Source organism: Trachemys scripta, chromosome 4 (genome assembly GCF_013100865.1).
Source record: "Trachemys scripta elegans isolate TJP31775 chromosome 4, CAS_Tse_1.0, whole genome shotgun sequence".
Classification (NCBI taxonomy): Eukaryota; Metazoa; Chordata; order Testudines; family Emydidae; genus Trachemys; species Trachemys scripta.
Window position 1 is genome coordinate 28459847 of NC_048301.1, and position 18227 is coordinate 28478073.

Consider the following 18227-nt stretch of genomic DNA (forward strand, 5'->3'; position numbering starts at 1 on the left):
GCATCATGTTAATTTTATATTGTTCTAGCTTTTTCATCTAAATGTCATGCAGTACCAAGTCGAACACCTTATAAGAGTCTAAGTATATTACATCAACACTATTACCTTTATCAACCAAACTTGTAATCTCATCAACAAAAGATATAAAGTTAGTTTGACAAGATCTATTGTCCATAAAGCCATGCTAATTAGCATTAATTGTATTACTTTCCTTTAATTCTTTATTAGTCAAGCCATGTATTAGCCTCAGGTTTCTTTCTGTTCCAAAGATACTTAACAAATTCTTTCTGATCCTCCTTAACTATGCTGGCAACAGATTTCTCCTTGTGTCCTTTGGCTTCCCTTCTAAATGTTTTTTTTTTACCATTTCAAGCTTCTGATTTATATTCATTACTATCAACTTCTCCTGGTCCATGGTTGATTTGATTTTCCTTCCTTCATTCCATGGCCCATTTTTTGCCTCTAGAATCATAGACATTTCCAATGCTGTGCTGTCATTAGCTTCCCACTCAGACTGCACTTTCTGATCCTCTCTGCTGGGAGTTAATGCTGAGCCAAACAGCAGTGTAACTGTGGGGTTTTGCTAGCAAGTGTTAGTCTCTCTCCAAGAGACACATTGCGTAGATCAGCTCTTCCTAGGCACACATGCCCCTCTTTCTATTGGTGCTCTAATCATGAAGTCTTTCCATACAGAGGTTTCCACAGGTTTGGAGGGGTGAGGCAAGCAAACAGCACAGTCACCAGTACCCTCCATGTGGCCCCCTACTACCTTCTTCCATAGGTTTCGGCTCTATTCTCCACCATGTGGGTGAATAGCAGGCATTTGACCCTCCATGCCAGAAAAGCATTTTCATCACTGTTTGCTCTGCATCCTTGCGAATAACTTCTGTTTGCTCTGTTTAATGTTTAATAGTGGACACTCAGATTAATAATGTTAAGGCAATATAAATAAAAGGCGAGGAGCTGTGCAGATTAGATGCATCCAGCAGGATCCTTCTGATTGTACTGTAAGTACTGCCATATTTTTTCAAAAGAGGCTTTGAACTCATATTAGCTGTGTGAAATGCACTTGATTGTATGGGATTTCATTCAAATATGGGTGACTTTGTTCACTATACCTGTTACAATTTATCCTGTGAATGGAGCCTTTCTTAAGACCCCCATGAGCCAGCAGAAATTGGTGCGCTAGTGGAAATGGTCTTTGAATGAAGGCATTTTTTAAAAAAATTATTGGGAAAATTTGGGACTAGATTAATCTAGTGTGTTAAGATATGGCCTAGTACATCAAAAATGTGTGGGATTTCCTAGAATGTGTTAGCCGACACTAGAGCTGTGGAAACTGGGATTTTCCCTTCTGCAGAAAATTCTGACATTCAAAAAAAATCATTCCGAATCAGAACAAAGTCAAAAGTTTGAATTTTCCCACGAAACAAAGTTTTCCTCCCCACAAAAAAATTATTTTTCGTCATCTGAAATGTTTAATTTTGATAAAATTAAAAGATTTTGTTTCCGTTTTGACTTTTTGGTATTACTATCTTTTATATTGTTTTTATTTTACCTTATATTGTTTTATAAAATAATATGAACATAAAATAAAATACAAAACAATTTTAAAAGCATAAAAGAAAGAAAACAATGCAAAATATAAATATAGAATAGAATAGAAATTTTAAAAATACTTTTGATTTCTTCTCTAAATGAAACTTCATTAGAGTTGACATAACCCTTTGGAACGTTTCTATTTTGATGAATCAGCATTTTCTAGTGGAAAAATGTTCCATCCAAAAATTTTCAATCAGCTCTAGCAAACACATTTTAACGTGGTTTAAAACGCTAGCATTAATGAATCAAGTTGGTCTTTAGCACATGCTAGCTGCTTGAGTTGAAGCCTAACGGGAAACCTGTTACCTAGGGACAGATAGAGTCAGAAAAAAGAAGGGACAGCATAAAAAATAAAAAAGGGCAAATCTCTAAATTTTTGACACATGAAGAACATTTAGAGCTGATTTATTCCTGTTATTATGACGCTACAGAAAGCTCAGGACCATTTGATATCCCCTTTGGCTAAAGGTCACCAAATTACAGTACTGAAAGTCAGGGATAGGTGACTTAGTTTTGATGTGCCAGAGGGGGCCCTTCCCTATAAACTTTTTCCAGCTTTAGATAGCGGGCCATATTGTCATTTGGATCCAGATTATACTGCAACACATTGAAGTGTGTGCATGTGTCGTGGAGTGTGGAGGGGGACTAGTTCCAGTTCCTGATCGTTGCTGTCAAGCCCCAGCAGAAGTTATAGCTGCAAATGTACAGCTCCAATTTGTGCCATGGGCATAAGGTCCCTAATTCATCTTACAGCAGCAGAGGAACATCATAGTAGATCTCAATCCTGCTAAAATCTCTCCCAGCCTGCTCTCATTCCACCCTCTTTCATAACTTCCTCCCTCAACAAAACACTTCTACTCTAAGGTGGGGGATCTCTGAGTGGCACAAAGAGGATGGTGCTAAGTGAAGAATCCAGCCCAGAGTCTTCTTCTACCATCCCTCCTTTTTCCTTTCTCTGATTCCCAACATGGCCTGCGCTCCCAACCCCTGTGACTCTCTGGTCAGCCCCACTCCCTTTCCCCCCCATAATCTCCGAGTTGGCTGGAGGGAGGTGGACTTGCCATGAGGAGAGAGAGAAAAATAACCATTGGATCACAAATAGCACAGGGAAGGAGGAAACATTTCCATGACTAATGACTATTCCATTCTTTTGTTTTTCAAGGGAATAGTTCCAAAGGAAAATGAAGTCCATTCTCTGCCTGTGTGTGTTACTTGTTGGGCTTCATGCTGTTGTCTTGTCTCATCACGTACCTGACCACCACAATGACCAGGATGGTCAGACAGATATTAATCCCCCACAGCAGCTTAGTCTGGTTGGAGGCAATGTCGTAACTGAAAACAGGTCCTTTCTCCAAGTAGCTCCTAGCAATGCTGACTTTGCATTTAGATTCTACAAACAGATTAAATCAGAAGCAGCTGACAAGAACATTTTCTTCTCTCCTCTGAGCATCTCCACTGCCTTTGCAATGCTGACGTTAGGTGCCAAGTCAACCACTCTGAGTCAAATTCACAAAGGACTCTCCTTTAACCTGACAGAGATTGAGGAGAGGGAGATACACGAAGGTTTTCATCATCTCATCCAGATGTTAAACCGTCCTGACAGTGAGATCCAGCTGAATATGGGAAATGCCCTTTTTGTAGATGATCGACTGAAACTACTAGAGAAGTTTTTGGCTGACGTCAAAATTCTGTATGAGTCTGAAACTTTTCCTAGTAACTTCCAGAATTCTGCAGCGGCTGAGAAACAGATCAATGATTACATAGAGAAGAAAACCCATGGGAAAATTGCCAACTTGGTGAAGGGTCTTGATTCGCTCACTGTAATGGTTCTTGTCAACTATATTTTCTTTAAAGGTAAGATGTTCTACAGATGGGTACATGACGCACATACAGGCTATGGAATGTTGATTGGGATCTAAGACCAAAAAACCCTGCTTTTTTTAAATTAAGGGACACTGTCAAGGTTGTTAGGTCTATGAGATCACCCAGGTTGATAGTGGTCCCTTGTTAACAATGTTAAACCTTTCCATGAAAGTTATAGCCAAAATGTCCAATTTGTGTAGTTAAAGTTAGGCACCATATTTAGTCACTTGAATAAAAGTGGCCTCATTAGCAGGCCATTTTCTGAGCACTTGCTTATTTCTACATAGTCAATAGGAGCTATAAATGTTCACCACCTTTAACATAGGTCACTTTAATTTTACCATCTAAACATGGAGTTAAAGAAGGACAGCATATTCCACAATTCTGTGCATAGTCTTAGGAGTACAAACTTTTTTTCTTTGACATTTTACAGTACCCGAGACACTCAGTTAATGGATAACAGCTGATCTGCTTTGCACATTTAGTTGCTTGATACTCATTCAAGTTTTCCAACTGAATGCTCTATAAATGGTGTCTGGGAACTCTGAAAGGGTCTGTTTCAGACCTGGAAATTATCTTGATAAATGGAAAGCTGATGAACTGAGCAGGAAGTTGTCATGTGGGATACTGATGAGGTAGCTTACACAAAAGGAAATAGGCCTTATTCCAGCACCATAGAAGTTAACGGGAGATTTAGAATTTCCTTCAATGGGACCTGGATCAAGCCTATAATGCAGAGGCTGATGGACACATATGGTGAGCCTTACACTGCAGATATTGAGCAGGAGAAACTTAAGTTGTGTGAGGAAAATACTGGATTTATTAATTAAGCATAAATTGTCAAGGAGTGGTAGATACGCTGGAGGGTAGGGATAGGATACAGAGGGACGGAGACAAATTAGAGGATTGGGACAAAAGAAATCTGATGAGGTTCAACAAGGATAAGTGCAGAGTCCTGCACTTAGGACGGAAGAATCCCATGCACAGCTACAGATTAGGGACTGAGCAGCTAGACAGCAATTCTGCAGAAAAGGACCTAGGGGTTACAGTGAACGAGAAGCTGGACATGAGTCAACAGTGTGCCCTTGTTGCCAAGAAAGGTAACGGCATTTCAGGCTGTATAAGTAGGAGCATTGCCAGCAGATTGAGGGACGGGTTAATTAGCCTCTATTCGGCATTGGTGAGTACTGTGTCCAGTTTTGGGCCCCACACTACAAGAAAGATGTGGAAAAATTGGAAAGAGTCCAGCGGAGGGCAACAAAAATGATTAGGGGGCTGGAGGCACATGACATATGAGGAGAGGCTGAGGGAACTGGGATTATTTAGTCTGCAGAAGAGAAGAATGAGGGGGGATTTGATAGCTGCTTTCAACTACCTGAAAGGGGGTTCCAAAGAGGATGGATCTAGACTGTTCTCAGTGGTACCAGACAACAGAACAAGGAGTAATGGTCTCAAGTTGCAGTGGGGGAGGTTTAGGTTGGATATTAGGAAAAACTTTTTCACTAGGAGGATGCTGAAGGGTTACCTAGGGAGGTGGTGGAATGTCCTTCCTTCGAGGTTTTTAAGGTCAGGCTTGACAAAGCCCTGGCTGGGATGATTTAGTTGGGGATTGAGCCTCCTTTGAGCAGGGGGTTGGACTAGATGACCTCCTGAGGTCCCTTCCAACCCTGATATTCTATGATTCTAAGAAGCAACAATCTGCTCTGGAACTTTAACAGATACGGGGGTTTTAGTTAAACAGCAAAACAACTGCAAAAACTTGGTTACTTTACTTTCTTTAAAGATACAGATTTAAAGAAAACGTCAGTATCCATTTATTTATTTGCTGCCAGGGTCAAGACCTTCTAGGAACAGCTGGTGGCCTGCTCCCAGACCAGCTTCAATGTTAGGCACCTAATGAGCCCAGCTGCACTGCCTTAGAACAGATGGAGTAACAACAGCCCCTGACTGGCTGCTGGTTTAGCAGACCTGCTTATAAGCTTGGTCCCCAGAGTCAAGCAGGAGCTTCTTAATATGTATCATGCCTCTTGCAGCCTTGCTCCAGTCTGCTTCCAGCCCCTGCTCTTGCTGTGTTCTAGCTGCTGCTCCTCTCCAGCCTCAGATATCTGGCTTCAATCCCCAGCTTTGCCTCTGGCTTATGACTCTGGTTCTTGCTCTGGCATTTGGCTTCTGTCCCTCCGGTACTGACCCTGGGCTTGTTCCTGGACTCTGCCCATCCTGGACTCAGCTCTAACCAGTAGGCTCAACTCTTATTTCAAACACTAGGGCTGATCGCCCATGTCCAGGTCAGCTACAGATTGAGAAGCCCTACACAAAGATGAGGGGCCCCACTGTTACATTCTGGAGTGCAACCCAGACTGGTGAAGAGTTGTCACCTTTTACCCTACTGCCTTTAAGGGCCTTAAAGCTTTGCTTCTGTAGCCTCTTCCTGTGACACCCAGAATCACCAACAAGCATGCTCTTTGTGTCTATGTATGGGCAGCCTTGGTCCAATGCTTTGGATCCAGGAGCCTACCTGCAATAGCACAGACTTCCACTAGTCTCCACCAGTCTTGGATAACAACTGGTACAATGACTCCACACTCTCCCCAATCCTGAATTTCCTCCAACATAGGTGTTCTGAAATGTCGAGCCTGTCTTGGAACAATCGGAGGATCGTTAACATTCCTTGTTCTTTTAAAGCCTGGTAAAGAAGTTTCCTGCTGGGGTTGTCTGCTAAGATGCAAATTATATCGTTCCTGGCCCCTCTGGTGTAATTGTATGCATCTTAAACATGGGATTGTCAATCTCCTTCCCCATGCTGATAGTGTGAAGTATGCTTCCACCTCTTATTATCTTGGTTGGGTTATTATTATTCCTACTTGGCTGGAAAACACATTTTAAGAATAACTTCAGTTTATGTCCATAACTTTGCATCAGTTGCTTGCTCCCACATTACACAATTATATTAATTACCTGTGAGTCAAGAGCTTTTCACTGACACCTTGCATCACACTTATAAGATACATTTGATGCCATTAAAGAATTGGGCCACACTTGAATTGGTTTAGCCAGCTGAAGTTCATTACCAGTTCTCTGGTTTGCTCTTGCCCTCAGACTATTCTTAATGTCACAACCACCTCCATCGCATGGACTCCACTCAGGCCAATTTTTCCTTTGTGATCCTGGTTGGGGCCATACAGAACTTGCAGGCACAGGTGTCCACACAACAGGCATGGAATGAGTCCCTACAAACCCTCACTGGAAATCCTGGCTCTGGCCTCCCAGAAGCCAAAGGCTCCCACAGCAAGGTTAGTGGTGATCGTGGTCTGTTCCAAGGTTTCCTAAACCAGTGCAAAAAGAACAGGAGTACTCGTGGCACCTTAGAGACTAACAAATTTATTAGAGCATAAGCTTTCGTGGACTACAGCCCCCTTCTTCGGATGCATATAGAGTGGAATAAATATTGAGGAGATATATATACACACATACAGAGAGCATAAACAGGTGGGAGTTGTCTTACCAACTCTGAGAGGCCAATTAAGTAAGAGAAAAAAACTTTTGAAGTGATAATCAAGATAGCCCAGTACAGACAGTTTGATAAGAAGTGTGAGAATACTTACAAGGAGAGATAGATTCAATGTCTGTAATGGCTCAGCCATTCCCAGTCCTTATTCAATCCTGAGTTGATTGTATCTAGTTTGCATATCAATTCCAGCTCAGCAGTCTCTCGTTGGAGTCTGTTTTTGAAGTTTTTCTGTTGTAATATAGCCACCCGCAGGTCTGTCATTGAATGACCAGACAGGTTAAAGTGTTCTCCCACTGGTTTTTGAGTATTATGATTTCTGATGTCAGATTTGTGTCCATTAATTCTTTTGCGTAGAGACTGTCCGGTTTGGCCAATGTACATGGCAGAGGGGCATTGCTGGCACATGATGGCATATATCACATTGGTAGATGTGCAGGTGAACAAGCCCCTGATGGTATGGCTGATGTGATTAGGTCCTATGATGATGTCACTTGAATAGATATGTGGACAGAGTTGGCATCGGGCTTTGTTACAAGGATAGGTTCCTGGGTCAGTGGTTTTGTTCAGTGATGTGTGGTTGCTGGTGAGTATTTGCTTTAGGTTGGGGGGGTTGTCTGTAAGCGAGGACAGGTCTGTCTCCCAAGATCTGTGAGAGTAAAGGATCATCTTTCAGGATAGGTTGTAGATCTCTGATGATGCGCTGGAGAGGTTTTAGTTGGGGGCTGAAGGTGACAGCTAGTGGTGTTCTGTTATTTTCTTTGTTGGGCCTGTCTTGTAGGAGGTGACTTCTGGGTACTCGTCTGGCTCTGTCAATCTGTTTTTTCACTTCAGCAGGTGGGTATTGTAGTTTTAAGAATGCTTGATAAAGATCTTTTAGGTGCTTGTCTCTATCTGAGGGATTGGAGCAAATGTGGTTATAACCGAAGAAGTGGGCTGTAGTCCACGAAAGCTTATGCTCTAATAAATTTGTTAGTCTCTAAGGTGCCACGAGTACTCCTGTTCTTTTTGCGGATATAGACTAACACGGCTGCTACTCTTAAACCAGTGCAGGCTCTTCTTCTTGCTATACCCCCCAATTGTTCCCCACAGATCGGGCCCAGATAGGGTTCATCATTAGTCTGCTCACTGGAGAGGCCTTAGCCTGGGCTTCCCCCATTTTGCAACAGTCCAGCCCCCTCCTGGGCCAGCTGGAGCAGTGCATTCAGGCCAAGTCAGTTATTTTCAATGACCCTCACCGCACCCAACTTGCTGAAGCTACACATATAAACTTAACAGGCTTTAACATCAGAAGGGGCCATCGCGATAATCTAGCCTGAGCTTCTGCACATTTCAGGCCACAGAACCTCACCCACCCACTCCTGTAATAGACCCCTAACCTCTGGCTGAGTTACTGAAGTGCTCGACTTATGGTTTAAAGACCTCAAGTTACAGAGAATCCATTTACACTAGTTTAAACCTGCAAGTGACCCAGGCCCCATGCTGCAGAGGAAGGTGAAAAATTCCTAGCATCTCTCTTTTGACTACACTGCAAACATTACAGCCAGGACATCAGTGAGCTGGTACGGTGCTGAATTCCATTGTCTCTCTGCTGACACCGAGTGGAATGAGGCCATGAAGTGTCCTCAGTTTTGGAGTGGGTTGAGTGATGATATAAAAGATGAACTGGCACGGGTCAAGCTACTGTCTTGTCTCAACAATCTGACTGACCTATGTATCAGAATTGACAACTGCCTTACCAAATGGCACCATGAGTGGCACAGCCCCTTGAGCCCTGATGATGCCCTGGCTTCTGACCCTCATCTGTGCACCTTCAACACAGAACCCATGCATGTGGACCAGGCCCGCCCATGCCTCTCAGAGGCTGAGAAGCACAGAGGCCAAACTTCTGGCCTGCGTCAATATTGTAGGGGCAGCAGACACTTCACCTGTAGATACACTGCAAAGGTCAGACCAGGTCCAGGGTCAGGAAATGCAAAGGGCTATTAAGAGTTAAACGACATTTCAGTGCATCGGAGAGGCTCTGTGCTATTCAAATGGTCTGGCGAGCGTGTCACAGTTCAAACATATCATTGCTCAAATGAGCTTGTAGATGCCCTAATCCTCAAAAATGAACTTGCCACATTTAAATTAGTCTGACACACATTAGTAATTTCTCTTTCCCAGTATATTCAACAACATTCTCTTTGTATTTGTGATAAGCTCATTGGGAAAATCCTTTCAGTAATTTGAATACCCAGGAAGATGACTTTTTTGTGGATGCCAAAACATCTGTTAAAGTTAATATGATGAACAGTGAAAAATATTATCCCACTCACCGTGATGAGGAGCTGTCTTGCTGGGTGGTTGAAATCCCATACGAAGGAAATGCTGCTGCATTATTTATTTTGCCTGATGAAGGAAAAATGAAGCAGGTGGAGGAGGCTCTGTTGAAAGAGACTGTGTCTAAATGGACAAAATCACTTCAACAAAGGTAACCTTGTAACTGCTGCTATATGCATATATGTCTTACTGTAGAATAGGGTAGGATCCCTCATCAAGACAAAGGATCACATTAAAGGTTGGATTGTCCAGCCCTGAGAAAGGGGCAGTGCATAGCCCACTATCTTAAGAGGGAAATCGAAATGCCTGTTGCCTCAGACACGCCCCCCTGCAGCACAATTCCTCCCAGAGAACCTATCTTGCACATGGAAGTAACTTGCTACACCACCTATTTTGTCTGGAACCTATTGTGGCCGTGGCAGAGCACTGTCCTTTCACCACCACTTCCAGTCCAACTGCTTCAGGGAACCAGGGAAAGCATCTCCAATGTAGCCACTGCAGCCCCTGGGAGCTCTGATGGGGGTACCCTAGGTTGACCATATTTCCCTATGCTGAATATGGGACACCTGGTAAAATTACTTGTATTCAAGTAAGTTCAACGGCAATCAGTCAAAACTATGCAGTACAAACATTCAAATTAACAAGTTGTCTGAGCCCCTGTCAAAAAGAAATACTCCATAGTTGCCGTCGTTTTTTATTTACCTTCTTATCTTTAAGGTTTTAGGGTTCACACAGGGAGGGGTAACACACACACCCCTACCCACACACACACACGGGGAGAGGTGACACACACACTCCGGTACAACTCTTTCACATGGGGGGCGGGGGGGTGTTGATCGACTGAACCAACTCTCCCTGCCCGGAGCTCTCCGCCCTCCATGCCTGGCTGGGCCGCTGGGACAGACCCGCCTCTCCTGGTACCTGGCACCTTATCTTCCCAGGGCAACATGTGGGGGGGGGGCACCCAGAGTTCCATGTCCCCCCTTCCAAATTTCTGCCAGGGTTCTCACCAAATGTGGCCAGCAGCAACCTTCTGGCACTGCAGGAAGGAAAGGACTGGGAGCTGCTTCCAGCCCCAGGGGAGGAGGAGATGGGGAAGGGATGACCTGGCATGTGTCTTTGCAGACTTCATCTCTTCTGCCCCTCCTCCCCTGTAGCTGGAAGCAGCTTCCATCCCTTCCTGCCTGCATAGTATTGAAAGGCAGCTAACACCTACAGGCTGCTGCTGGCCACCAACATAACCCAGCCGCCTCCGGCTATCGTGCAGACAGGAAGGGGTTAAGCTCTAAGGATGGATTGTGCACCAGGGCCCCAGGAACCTGACTGCAGGGGCTTCAGTGAACCTGGCCAGAGAGGTGGCTCAACAGGGGAGGATGCCTAGGGGATGGAGCAGCTCCACGCTCCCTGGGGACAGGACCTGGGACAGGGGGGCAGGTGAAGAGGGTGCTGTGAAGCCTGCAGGGTCAGGGCATGAACAGGCTGGATATCGCTTCCCCCTGCCACTCCAGAGCTTAGCTGAAGGTGGAGAGGCTGCCCCATGCCAGCGCTGTGTGGGACTTTGGCACATGCAGGGCTTGGCTCCTCCTGGCCAGTGCCTCAGGCTGGAGGGTCTTGGGCTTTCCCGGGGCACCAGCAGAGAGGCAGTGGGGGAAGAAAGGAGCCTGCTGGCCAGGCTGTTAGTGAGCTGAGTTCTCCGACCAGGGACTGGTTCTCCACACAGCGCTGGGAGCAAGACGTACTCCTCCGGGGTGGATATGGAGGAGCAGTGAGGCAAAGCAGGGAGAGGACAGCAAGACAGGGAGCATGTAAAGGGGCAATGGGTGGGCAGCAGAGGCAACACATAACCAGCCACCGCCTGGCACTTGCCCGCATGCACCAGCTACTGCAGCTCGCAGCATGCAGCCAGTGCTGGCTGGAAACAGGATGGGAGCGAGGCCCTGCTGGCTGGGGGCTGCGCCGACGGACCAGCAGGGGGAGCAGCTGGCCCCGCATGCTTCAGCTTTGCCCCACCACTAGTCCTGCACACCCACCCCCAGCCTTGCACCCCCAGCCCATTGTCGGCCACTGGACCCCCTCACCTCCTCACTGCTGGTTGGTGGGCGGCTGGCAAGCAGGGAACCAGTCAGCAGCAAGACCCACCAGTACTGATGGGAGGGAGACAGAAAATATGGGACAATTTGCTTGTTTTTAAGAAAAAGTCGGGACACCTGCAGGAGGGCTTAAATACGGAACTGTCCCGTTAAAAACAGGATGTCTGGTCCCTTTAGAGTACCCCTAATATGCCGTACAAGATACGGGAACCCTTGCTTCTCCTGGATTCCTCCGAGCAGCCATGTTAGAGGTAGGGACGATCCAACCTAAATAAAATAACACGGTTTAGTTTTCTCTATATATAGTCACCCTGTTGTTTTCTAAAACTTGCAGAGAGCCCATATGTAGCTAAACAAAAATAAAACTTTTTGACAACATTTTACCAGAGTTTTGTGTTTCTTTTTGAACAGAGAAATCGACCTGTATATTCCAGCATTCTCTGTATCTGGTACCTATGATGTGAAAGAGCTGTTTCAGAAAATGGGTGTGATCGATGTGTTCACTGACGAAGCTGATCTGTCTGGAATCACGGAGAAAGCTAAACTGAAGGTGTCAAAAGTAAGTTTGTAAAATAGAGATGGTGCTAAACTGCTTTGTCTACTCCTATGACTTATATTTTATCTTTGTAAATGACCAAATCCTGCTTCCAAAGACGTAATTGCAAAGAGACTCACTGCCAGCAACACAGAGAGGACAGGGCCACAAATTAGTGTATTTTCTAGAATTAAGCATTAATTTGCCTATTACAGTTAATACAGAGGTACTCTGAGCACACTTCATCTTCTAGGACATTGATGTAGAAGTAAATACCATCCAGGAGGTGTACAGAGAAAAGCATGCCACACACACAAGTACAATGTCAACTATTGCTAACATCAAATAATTCATGAGTAAAGACCTAAGACAGTGGTTTTCAAACAGGGACTACAAACAGGACTGCATTAAGGTGAACTAGGAATCTTTTAGCTCCTATCTGTAGCCTCCACACGGGGGAGGTACAGCACAGTACTTTGGTGCACACTGCTATTCACACCACAGTAGTTTGACCTGTGGGACAGTGTAGAGAAGCCCCAAGTGAGTTGCCCAAGGTCACAGAGGAGGTTTGTGGCACCATCCTGCCTCAGCACCCTTCCTGATACCTTTCCTCCCGTTGAGTAATACTTTGTTCCATGAGTAGCCACATGCACCCTGGATTGTGGTGCCACTCAGAGTAAGTAAGAGAAGCAAAATCTCACGCTGAGTCAGTATAAGGAAAAATTCCTTTGTGTTTCATTAAGGACAAGGAAGAAAGAATTCTTAGTGTATTTCAAAAGTCTCAAGTAAAAGGAACAAATTAACATTTGGACTATGAAATACCCATTCATACCACCCAATACAAAAAATATATTAGGCAAAACCACACAAATACCTGGCTCCTTTCCCTCCTATATCATTTGTCACCATTCTTCTTGTACTGTCTTCAGGTTTCTTCTGAAAACTAATTCTCTGCTGCATAATACTATTGATTATTTGTGAGTAGGGCTAGATAAACATTTTCAACAGAAACTTTTATCAAAAATATAGATTTGGAAACACTGAAACATTTTGCAAATTTGTATTAATTTTGCCAAACTATTCATTTTTGGGAAGGGAACGCTCATTTTGTTGACTTTTTTTTCTAAACCAAACCCTTTGGTTTGGGTTTTTGTTTGTAACAAGTTTTTGTTTCAAAATTTCCTTTATTTTTAAAGGAAAATATTCGGAATCATTTTTAAAGTGGCCAAAATCAGAAAAGAAACATTTTGATTTTCCTAAACAAAATGTTTTGTTCAACAAAAAATTATTATTTTCAACATTTTGATTTTGCTGAAAAATTTGAATATTTCTTTTTAGTCTAATCCAAAATTAAACTCTTTCAACATTTTGAATTTGCCAAAAAAACAAAATGTAAGAACATAATCACAGCCATACTAGATCAGACCAATGGTCCATTTAGGCCAGTATCCTGTCTTCCAACAGTGGCCAGTGCCAGGTACTTCAGAGGGAATGAACAGAAAGGCAGTCATCAAGTAATCCATCCCCCGTCATCCACTCCTAGCTTCTGGCAGTCAGAGGCTAGGGATGCCCAGAGCATAGGATTGCATCCCTGACCATTTTGTCTAGCAATCAGTGATGGACCTATTCTCCATGAACTTGTTTATTCTTCACCCAGCTCTGTTTGTGATGATGAGATAACTTTTCTGTTGTGTTCCAGAGACTAAGGGGACCCTCCCTTTGTGAGGTCAGAAAACAAGAGATGAGATTCATTCAGCTTCATCTGTAAAAAATAATTGGACCTAACCCTTCCAAATATACATAGACAAAACACCCATTGAAATCAGTCTTGTAGTTATTCTGATTTTGTTTCAATAGTTTATTTTCTTGAGATTTGGTTTAAAAGTTCATTCCCAGATGTTGCTCCATGTTCTATACTCATTGTGATCTTTGCTTCATTTTCTTGTAGGTTGTTCACAAGGCCCTGGTGGATGTTCATGAGAATGGTACCGAGGCTGCAGCAGTCACTGTGATGGAGATTACACTACTATCTGCTGTATTTCCTCCTCCTCCTACTATTAAATTCAACAGGCCCTTCCTGATGATGATTCTTGATAAACCCACCCGAAGCATCCTCTTTATGGGGAAAATCATAAACCCTACTGAAAAATAACTGTCCCGCCACTCTGCATGCCCCAGTGATTTGAATGAGTGATGTGCAAATTCTCATGAGCATGTGCATGTACAACAGACAACTTGGTGCTAGTGACCGTAACTGAATTGTAATTGACATAAATTCCATACAAATAAAACAGGACTGTGGTGTCTTCATGTCTACAGACAGCCTGGTATTGTGTACTGGACTTGTATTACTCTCCGAGCTCTGGTCAAGTGTAGGTAGTCTCTTGGTCTATCCAAGGCTGTGATCAAGTGTCTTGATGTTTTTGGTCTTTTGGCCTCAAGATGAAAACCTTGTCTTTGTTTCTGGGACCTTGAAGTGAAAAAATTCTCTAAGTGGGGGGAAATGGGACAGTGCGGTAAGAGCAGGGGAGATCACAGGAAAGTTGTTTGAAAGGGGTAAGAAAGGTTGGTGGAGACGTCAGAGGAAAAAGTGCTGCTTGGTCCCTTCTTCCACCCCATCCCCCTTTACAGAATAAAGCAGAACTGGGGCACTTCGCGGGATCGGAGAAGATTGAATTTATCCTTCTGTGGCCCCTACATGGTTCTCTCCTAGTCCCAAACTCTCCACCTCCAATCCAGATTTCCTCCCATCAGCTCCCACTACATCATGCCATCCTCCCACCAAAACAATTCAACAATTCATTCCATCCTCCCTTAGACACCACCTTGCCAGCCTAGGCCATCCCACTCCTGTGATCTCCACAGCTCCCTCTAGCCCAGCCCCCAGCTCAGGAACATCCACCGTACAGACCTGTCCCTTTCAGGCTGAGAACACCTCTTCTCCCTACCAAACCCCTCCCAAGATCACAGCAATGCCTCTCAGCTATGAAACCCTCTCCCACCACACGCTCCAGGGCTCAGAACACAAATATATGCAAATCCTGGGATAACTTTTCCCGGGGGTTGTAACTCTTCCCTTTCCAACCTGACAGCCACCACCAGGCTTAGAATGTCCTTTCCCCCACAGCTCATACATTCCCACATCAAATTCCCCTTCTTGGTGGACCTAGGGAAGCGGGAGCAGAGACTTCAAGGTGTCCTGTACTTTGAATAAGCCTCCCAGCAGCCTGGAATCCCTGATCTGTTCTCCTTCCTCACTACAAGCAGCTCATGTGCTGCAGGAAATCCACAGGCTGGAGATCGTTGGGAGCACAGCAGAGTCCCATAGACACTAATGTAAAATAGACCTAAAACAGACTGCATTGCTTGACCTTTGCCAGCTCTATTTCCCACTTGCTGACAGGGCCAGGAGACTCTAGGGGCAGGCAGCTAAGTGAACTGAAGCCTCACAGATTTGGGGCAGTTTCAGCCCCACCAGGAGTCCCTGTGACTGCAAGTGATATTGCTTCCTGCAATATGTCAGCCACTCCATCCACTGGGTCTCCACCATCAAGTGGACCAAGTCTAACACACAGTGAAGACACCATTACCATGAGGTAACCTTTTACCTAGTAATACAAAAGCCAAGCGATCCCAGTGTCACAGGCAGGTGATGAGATGCAGTCAGACTATTTCCAGTGCAGTTCCCCCTTAGTCTGTAATGAAAACAGCTGGAATGGTTTAAACAGGATATTGTATCTTACCAGTTATGAAAACATGATAATTAACTCAAGTAGACATTTGAATGCTGTGTATTATTGGCACTGCAGCTTCTCTTTTGAAACCCAGCGTTGGCACCTTCCTGATACTTCTTTATTGTCTGCTTTCCCGGGAACTGACTTCCTTGGTCCCATCCAAAGCCACTGTCTGCTTCCTGCAGATTCCCCTAAAGGCTACATAAACACAAGGCTTAGTTTATAAACACAGTCTCATTCCCAGCAAACCATACTAGGAGATCACTGTCTTACTGCATCTCCAAATTACCCAGCCTCCAAATGTGCAGCGAATATTGGATCTACAAGTCTCCACTCCACTGACACCACTGATTGATGGGGAAGGTGACTGTTCTCTTCCTCCAATACTGGCTAATGGAATATCCCATCTTGCCATTCAAATTGGTCTCCTAAGCCAGGCTTGTAAATTCAGAAACTGTGCCCTTGCAGAAAAAATGGAAGTACTGGAAGATTTCCAGGTGCACTACATACTAATAATGCTTCGCTTTTATATAGTGCTTTTCATTCATTGAGCACCAAAGTTTTTTCATTGTCTTTTATGTGCGAGAGATGTGTGTTTTCTCCTTATTCCTTATGTCCTTGCTTATAATAAGAGCCATAGATTCCTAGGCCAGAAAGGACCACTGTGATCAGCCAATCTGACCTCCTGTATAACACATGGCAGAGACCCTCTCCAAAATAATTCCTAGCACAGATACTTTAGAAAAGCCTCCAATCTTGATTTTAATATCGCCAATGATGGAGAATCCACAATGATCCTTGGTAAATTGTTCCAACAGATAATTACTCTCATCATTACAAAATTATGCCTTATTTCCAGTCTGAACTTGTCTAGCCTCAACTTCCAGCCATTGGATTGTGTCACACTTTTCTTTGCTAGACTAAAGAGCTGATTATCAAATATTGTTCCCCTTGTAGCTATTTATAAATTGCAACCAAATCACTTCTTGACCTTCTCTTTGTTAAGCAAAATTGATTGAGCTCTTTGAGTCCATTACTATAAGGCACGTGTTCTAATCCTGTCTAATGCTAATATCCTTCTTGAATTATGGACACCAGAACTGGATACAGCATTCCAGTTGCAGTTGCACCAGTACCTAATACAAAAATTAAATGACCACTCTAGTTCTACTTGAGATTCTTTTTATGAATCCATCTTTTTACATATATATGTAGCCCTTTTGTTCACAGCATCCCAGTGGGAGCTCAGGTTCAGCTGATGGTTCACCATGACCCCCAGATCTTTTTCAGAGTCACTGTCTCCCAGAACAGAGTCCTCCATCCTCTCGGTATGGCCTACTCTCCTTGTTCCTACACATTTACCTTTACATTTAGCTGTATTAAAATGAATATTGTTTGTTTCAACCCAGCTTACCTAGTGATCAAGATTACTCTCTATCTCTGAACTCTCCTCTTCATTATTCACCATTCCCCCAATTTTTGTGTCATCTCCAAACTTTATTAGTGATGATTTTATGTTTTCTTCCAGTCATTGATAAAAATGCTATCTAGCTTAGGGCCAAGAACCAATTCCCTACTGGACCCCCCCTAGAAACATGCTTGCTCTGTGATGATTCCCCATTTACAAATTACATTTTGAGACCTGTTAGTTAGCCAGTTTATAATCCAACCCCTAAAGCCCCTGCATTAATCTGGCCCTGACTACCAGGCTCACAATCCCCTTTTCTCCACAACTCTAACTCCTACCCCCATTCCCAGAACCTCCATCCTCAACTCACACTTGTTTCTGGATACAGAAAAGCAGGAGCAGAGGCAGCATGGAGGGACTGTAAATTAATGGGGATATCCCATCTCCTAGAACTGGAAGGGACCTTGAAAGGTCATTGAGTCCAGCCCCCTGCCTTCACTAGCAGGACCAATTTTTTTTTTTTTTTTTTTTGATTTTGCCTCAGATCCCTAAGTGGCCCCCTCAAGGATTGAACTCACAACCCTGGGTTTAGCAGGCCAATGCTCAAACCACTGAGCTATCCCTCCCCCGTGTGGCTGTAGGGAGCTCTTTACTCTGATAAAATGTCATAGAAGCCTGGAAATCCTCCTCTGTTTTCCTCCCTCATTGCTTGTAGTCCAGGTGCTGCAGGATCTCTAGGAGCTGGAGACTGCTAGAAGCATTGCAGAGAGCACCTAGATAAACGGCAACCTCACTTCTTCGGATTACCCACGAAAGCTTACGCCCAAATAAATCTGTTAGTCTTTAAGGTGCCACCAGACTCCTTGTTGTTTTTGTAGCTACAGACTAACACGGCTACCCCCTGATACTATGAAAAATGGGGCACCCTAACATTCATGGGGGTAGAAATACAGATAAGGGAAATTGGGCTGACTTTATGCATATGCATAATGTGTTAGATGTAGTTAGAACTACAGTATATAAAGGGTTTCCGGGTTGGGTAAAAGTGGGAATACTCTCAGGAAAAAACCTAGCAGGAACTATCCCTCTATGAAGGATTATTTGGTGACAGATCCATCGGACCCTAGAATATCTTTCAGGATGTGAGTCTGACTACAATTATAATTAT

General features: G+C 44.1%; 1 protein-coding gene across 1 annotated transcript; it reads left to right on the plus strand.

The window, feature by feature from the left end:
* The first annotated feature begins 850 nt into the window (after positions 1 to 850).
* Positions 851 to 14239, plus strand: LOC117876958 (alpha-1-antichymotrypsin-like). The gene is made up of 5 exons (XM_034769583.1): positions 851 to 1007; positions 2765 to 3456; positions 9173 to 9443; positions 11794 to 11941; positions 13866 to 14239. Exons 2-5 carry the CDS (start codon positions 2784 to 2786, stop codon positions 14067 to 14069), a joined length of 1296 nt encoding a protein of 431 aa, XP_034625474.1. The 5' UTR covers positions 851 to 1007; positions 2765 to 2783; the 3' UTR covers positions 14070 to 14239.
* Positions 14240 to 18227: the final 3988 nt, after the last annotated feature.

What these genes read in the sequence shown, in the direction of transcription:
- LOC117876958 (XM_034769583.1), top strand. Translation starts at nt 2,784, where the DNA reads ATGAAGTCCATTCTCTGCCTGTGTGTGTTACTTGTTGGGCTTCATGCT. An exon ending in ACAAAATCACTTCAACAAAG is followed by an intron (nt 9,444 to 11,793) that starts GTAACCTTGTAA and finishes CTTTTTGAACAG; the next exon opens with AGAAATCGACCTGTATATTC. An exon ending in CTAAACTGAAGGTGTCAAAA is followed by an intron (nt 11,942 to 13,865) that starts GTAAGTTTGTAA and finishes ATTTTCTTGTAG; the next exon opens with GTTGTTCACAAGGCCCTGGT.